The sequence below is a fragment of the Enhydra lutris genome, unplaced genomic scaffold (assembly GCF_002288905.1).
Source record: "Enhydra lutris kenyoni isolate GAN:26980312 unplaced genomic scaffold, ASM228890v2 scaffoldscaffold9, whole genome shotgun sequence".
NCBI classification, from domain to species: Eukaryota; Metazoa; Chordata; class Mammalia; order Carnivora; family Mustelidae; genus Enhydra; species Enhydra lutris.
Genome location: NW_019154093.1, coordinates 11,023,395 through 11,029,547, shown reverse-complemented (window position 1 = coordinate 11,029,547; position 6,153 = coordinate 11,023,395). Strand labels below are relative to the sequence as shown.

Sequence of the window (6,153 nt, the reverse complement as noted above, 5' to 3'; positions counted from 1 at the left end):
ATGTGCATTCCTTATTTACATATATAGGTTTTTAAAAAATTCTTGTTTTGAGGAGTTGTGTGGAGAAATTAAGACTGAGGCAATTATCCTCATTCTACAGTAACCCAGAACTCCTCAGAAAGTCTGATGTTAGGTAGACCTTCTAGGAATAAAAAGGGTGGGGGAGGGTGGCAAACCTAAGAATGTCTCGCATTATCTCATTCACGTTATAAGGGTTCAAAGGATAAGGAAGAGGTGACGTGAGACAGCCCTGAGGGAGGCTCCAAACTCTTGTCCCAAGGAAAATGGGGTAGCTTACCTGAGTAAGGTTCCACTGCAGCTGCTGAGCGGGCTGAACCCCATACATAGTCTGGGGCACAGCTGCCATGCCTGCCATGTAGCCAGCCTGCTGGGTGCTCATCATTCCATTTGGCACACCCATCATTGAAGCCTGCATGCCACCCATATAGCCTGCAGGCATGGCCATGGGGGCAACCATCCCAGAAGCTCCGGGCTGCGCTACCATGCCTACTGGTGGGGGCATCATGCTCCCCATGATGCTGCTAGGAGGGGTGACCCCAGGGAAGCTGGGGTAGGCTGTGGGATATGCCATCTGAGCCGGAGCCATGAACATTGCTGCCAAGAAAACATAAACAGAGAACCGTTTAAGAGGAAAGGACACCAAGTCAGTCCAAGCTCACTGGCTACTTACTCCTTGCCAGCTAAAATTTCTGAGTAGCATTTCTACTCAATTCAGAATGCTCTTTTACATAGCAGAACGGTGAGATTCCCTACAAGACGCAATGGCTTACCAGTGGACTGCTGACCTAGCCACTTTCCTTTCAGTGTCCAGGTCCAGACCCTAAGTCCGACTTTACAGCAGTGGGACTCCAGACCCCACAAAAGTATGGCTCTGAGTTACATTAATATCTACCTGCTGACACTTTGTAACCTCACAAGGAATGTCATGTTCAGGCCTGTTTAGGGTATAATGTCCTGCACCCCCAAGGCAACTACACCCTATTACAACAAATAATTCCTGTGTCTAAGTCCTCATGTCTCTGTCTGGCATAATGCTGTCATCCCCGTGAAATCTACCTTGGGCAGGCAGCTGAGGTGTCTGGGATCCATACAGTGAAAGGATGGAGTCTTTAGAGAGCTGTTTCTTGCCCGTTTCTTCTGATTTGCTCCCTGGCTCTGGAAACAGGTTCAGGTTTTCAGGAACAGAGCCGGCACTCCCTGCAGTTGGCATGGAACCTACAACCTTAGGGCAAAGAGGGCAGGGGGAGAGGGGAGAATTGGAATGGTCCTCACAGAAGTCTCGGTAAGGACCGCCCTCATTTCTCTGCTGCTTCTACATCTGCAATAAGAATTCATGGGCAAGTTAATAGCTTCCTAACGTTTCTACCACACAAATACTGAAAACGCCGATAGTTAAGCTCTGGTGCAATTCTTTATTCCACAGTTGAACAAGTGATTCGGTGAAAAACAAACAAAAATCAACCTACAAATGACGCAGCCACGGAGAACTGAGTTTAGATCCCAGCGCAGCCACTTACTAGTTGCATAACGAGAGGCTAGTCATAAATTTTCTGAATTAATGTTTCCTCATCTATAAAATACCCATTTTGCAGGGCTGTGGTAAATATTTTAAGTTATAAAAGAAATACGCAAACGGGTATACAAAATCACTTAGCACTGTGCCTGGTCATAAGCAGGTAGTCCACCAATGGTAGCCATTAACAGTTTTAAGTCTTTCACACCTACAAATTCTCTGGCAGTAACCCCCATGCTGGGGAGCTGACCTGAAGTATCAGCTTTTACAGTGAGACACACCTTCAACAGAAGCCCACTCAAAGGACCCACTTTTTTTGGGCAGGAGACAAAAGAGAATGAGTAGTAATCCTAGGCTGTAACAGAGATGACACAAGGTTTAAGGGAAGAATCAAGAATTAAGAAAGCTAATTAATTAGTTAACTAATTAAGTCCAACTCCACCAAAGAAGTATGACTTGGTTCCACTTTATCAAAATTATCCTTTTCAGAATGTTCTTTAATCCTAAGGCATCCACATGACTCACCTTTCTGGAAACTGAAGAAGAGGGTGATGGAACAGAAGCCAGAAGATCTAAATCCTTCTCTAGGGTATTGCTGGTCTTACTATTTGCCATGGAGCAGGACACAGGAGCATCTGGTAAGAGATAGCAAAGCTCAACTGTAGCACTGCTCATTAAGCCCATGACTTCCTTCTACTCTAGACACAAAGTGCACAGAGAAAACCTATATGCTCCATCAGGGACCTGGAAATCTAGGCTTTGGACACCATCTAGCTTGGATGTAGCATTTCAAAAAAGGCCTCACCTTACCTTCCCTGGAGCATGCTGGAGTAGGCTGGAGCCCAGCTATCTGGGATGGGGCAGCAGAAACCCAGACCTGAAGGCTTTATTAGCCCCCTAGCAAAGGGGCTGGCTGGCTCCCTTCTGGCTATTTGAGGGGAACAGCTGCGTAGCTTTTCTCTCTTTTTCAGAGATAAATGGAAGGTATAGAAGTTATAAACCTAAATAGCCCAGAATCTAAATCAGCAGAAATGCACTGAAACCAAAGTACAGCCATGAGATCTGTGAAAGGTAAGGAATGGGTTCTATTTCTGAAAGGGGCAGACAACTAGTTCAGGGTTTCAAAGGTTTGGAGAAAAATAACTACAAGGTTAATAGGCCATCTCAGAAACACACTGCACCTGAAAGTGAGAGGGATGGGGGCATGGCTCATGGGTGCTGGTTTAGTGAAACTTGCTAACGTTTACTGAATACTTAGTTCGTGCCAGGGAAGGGGCGAAGAGCTTGAGAGGAACGATCTCAATGAATCCTCCCAACAATACTTCTGAAATAGAGATGGTTATCATCTTTATGACACAGATTAGGAAATTAATGTTCAGAGGTTAAGTAAACTACCCAGGGTCACACATATAGTAAGTTGCAGAGATGGGACTCCAACTCCAAACCGCTATGCTATACTATTGCTCTGAAAAGTGTAAACATTTCTTAGAATGACTGCTGAGAGGTGAAACAACAGGAAAAACATGAAAGAACCATCTTAACGATGAAGACACAAAATAAAGAATCCCATCACTATCTATCTTCCCAGGGTGACAGAGAATTCATCATAATGTGTAAGAGTATGGGAGTGGGAAAGTCTGACTCTTACCAAGGCCCAACAAATCCATGACAGGGGCTGAGGATTTCGGGGAGCTTTTCCGAGGTAGCTGTGGATCTTCTTTTTTCTGTGGCTAAGGTGAAAATATGTTAAAGAAAGAAATAAGCAGGTGTTTTTGAACGCTTTTTTCCCTTCGTCACTGTAAAGCCACAGGTGTTCTTGTGGTACGGCTGCCGTTATTCAGAGTTCCAAAGAAAGAAAACTCAGGAAGTGTCAGGTGAAAGAATCAAGTCAGGAAGTGTAAGTGCATAAACCAAACCTAAAGGGATAAAGATATCATCTGTGCTTGTCTGGCTTTCTGAAACCAAGACAACCACAGATCAGAAGATCCTAAAAAAATAGCAGGTTTTGGTCCCAGAAAAAGCCAAGAATAAAGGTAGGTGTCTGAGGGTATAAAAGCCCAGAGCCAACAAATCTCCCAGTGATTAGAAAAACTTTAATACCAAAAGGGAGATCAGTTTAAAGATTACCTAATTCACTCTGCCCGTATCATTAATGACTGTGTTCTGCAGACAGTGCGATTCAGAATGACAATCAAAGACTCTTCCTTAAGCAAACAGTAAAAAGTCCTCTCTCCCAAGATTCCAAGCTCTTACATTAGAGTATCCACTACTATAGCCACAATGTCCTGTGAAAAAAAGAAAGGTGTCTACTTCAAGATGATAGAGCAAGAATACAGGAAGGATTAAAATGGATCGGTACAGCCCAGCTTCTGGACTGTTCTTAACCGCAACAGGAAAATGAGGTAGAGAGCGTCTAATGAGAGAGGATGCACAGAGCATCTGCTCAGGAGGTATCACACATTCTGGCATGGAACGTGCCTCTAGCTCAGATGGGGCAAGATGCCGTTCCCAAACCCCTCACTGGCCCCAAAGAGAAGAGTCACAGAGCAGATTAGGCAACAAGGCAATGGGAAAGCATCAGAAATGGCACCAGGCAATCTAATCTAAGTGTGGAACCCTCTGGTCCCAAGTAAAATGGTGCAGTATGCTCTTAACCCCACCCCACCCACCAAAAGGCCTCCTTCCCCTCCCCTCCACATATACACAAACCCCAGGCCATCCCAGTGCGAAGACTTTCCCACTTACCATTTTAACTTTCTCAAAAACAACAGGTTCCATTTTTTTCTCTGGAGCTGGTTCACTTCCTCTTTTCCACTTGTCATCTTTTTCTTTCTGTAATGATTTAACAAAACAAGACAAAGAACACAGGCCCCATGGTGACCAACAGTTAGACAAATTATAATTCCAAATGTGCAAAAAGGACAGAAAAAATTCCTGTTGAATCTGATGCAGGAGTCTGACAAACGTGGGGGTTTCTTTGCACCACAGTAGCCTCAATGCTGTAAGAGGCATTTTTCACATATTACTTAGTACCTCCTTTTTCTGTCTAACTCACCTATGACTCCTGAAATGCGAGTCCAGCTACCTACGGAAGTTAAAAACGTTTCACCAGTTTGCTGCCCCTTTGTGACCCAAGTTTAACTTGCTCATGCTTTGAGGGGTCCCCCTCATTTTGGTACACCAGTAAATAAATTCGTGTTCATCTTACCTGACATACATCCTTTGTGATTTTTTAAAAAAGATTTTATTTATTTATTTGACAGAGAGAGACCAAGCAGGCAGAGAGGCAGGCAGAGAGAGAGAGGAGGAGGAAGCGGGCTCCCTGCCAAGCAGAGAGCCCAATGCAGGACTCAATCCCAGGACCCTGAGATCATGACCTGAGCTGAAGGCAGAGGCTTAACCCACTGAGCCACCCAGGCGCCCCATCCTTTGTGATTTTAAATTCAATCATAAATCCTCCCAATCTTCCTCTCCTCTTTTTAAAATCAGAAAATAAACTGTAATTTCAAGCTTAAATATTAGGAAGACAAAAAATTAAGGAAATAAGGCCAAAGGAAAAAAAAAAAGAGCAAAAGGATTAAAGTATCCCTTTTAGGGGGTCCTGAAAGAGTTGCCTGAAAAAAAAAAAAAGCACATCAAAAATAAGAGGTTAGAAAGTCTCTCAGTTTTTGTTACTTCCAGAGGCAGTTTCATAATTCTTTCATAGATTATAATGTATTGGTCTCATTTTTAACATCAAATAAATACCTAAATGCAAAACAGAACCTCAGAGCAAACTTGAGAACATGGACTTAAAAGAGGAAGTACATTCAAAAAAATATTCAGGGCACCTGGGTGGCTCAGTGGGTTAAAGCCTCTGCCTTCAGCTCAGGTCATGATCCCAGGGTCCTGGGATCGAGCCCCACATCGGGAATCTCTGCTCAGCAGGGAGCCTGCCTCCCCGCCTCACCCTGCCTGCCTCTCTGCCTACTTGTGATCTCTGTCAAATAAATAAATAAAATCTTAAAAAAATAAATAAAATAAAATACTTTCTTGAGGGGAGAAAGATCTCAGTAATAATAGTGTTGATAGGGAACAAGTAAAACTAGCACTCTTCTACAATGCCTAGAAGAGAGCATAAAACAGTGCAACTTCTGGAAAGTATATTGGCAAAATTAAAAAGAGACAAATACTGAAGCCCTTTGACCTAGATAATACCATATTTTGTAATGTATCTTAAGAAAATAATCCAAAATGTGGAAATATAACCTTATGCACCAAGAAGTTCGTCCCAGAATTATTTATGCTGAAGAAACATTTAAACAACCTTTCTTGTCTTCTAAATTGTCTGTGATATAGAATATACTGTGATCTAGTAACTCACTGAAGGATGTAACAATTAAGTTATGAACATTATATAAGTAACGTAAAAATACATAATATGCTACACTGAATGAAAATAGTAGACAATTTATGAAACTATTATAATTGTGCCTCCTAAAAGTAACTACAAAAAAGAGGGAACACACCAAGGTGATCATCACTGGTAAAGATGATAAAGGTAGGCATGGATTTTCCACTTTAATTTTCTTATTATCTGTAATATGATATTATAATCGCAAAGAACACATGTGGCTATG

General features: G+C 42.6%; 1 protein-coding gene across 1 annotated transcript in view; it reads right to left on the bottom strand.

The window, feature by feature from the left end:
- Positions 1-6,153, bottom strand: part of LOC111143109 (small ArfGAP2) — a 46,266-nt gene that overhangs the window by 6,506 nt on the left and 33,607 nt on the right. Inside the window, exons 5-9 of the mRNA XM_022496591.1 lie at positions 4,280-4,366; positions 3,183-3,264; positions 2,060-2,169; positions 1,078-1,243; positions 299-615 (exon numbers count right to left, since the gene is read on the bottom strand). Of these exons, the coding sequence (XP_022352299.1) occupies positions 299-615; positions 1,078-1,243; positions 2,060-2,169; positions 3,183-3,264; positions 4,280-4,366 (762 nt within the window). The remainder of the gene's footprint in view (positions 1-298; positions 616-1,077; positions 1,244-2,059; positions 2,170-3,182; positions 3,265-4,279; positions 4,367-6,153) is intronic.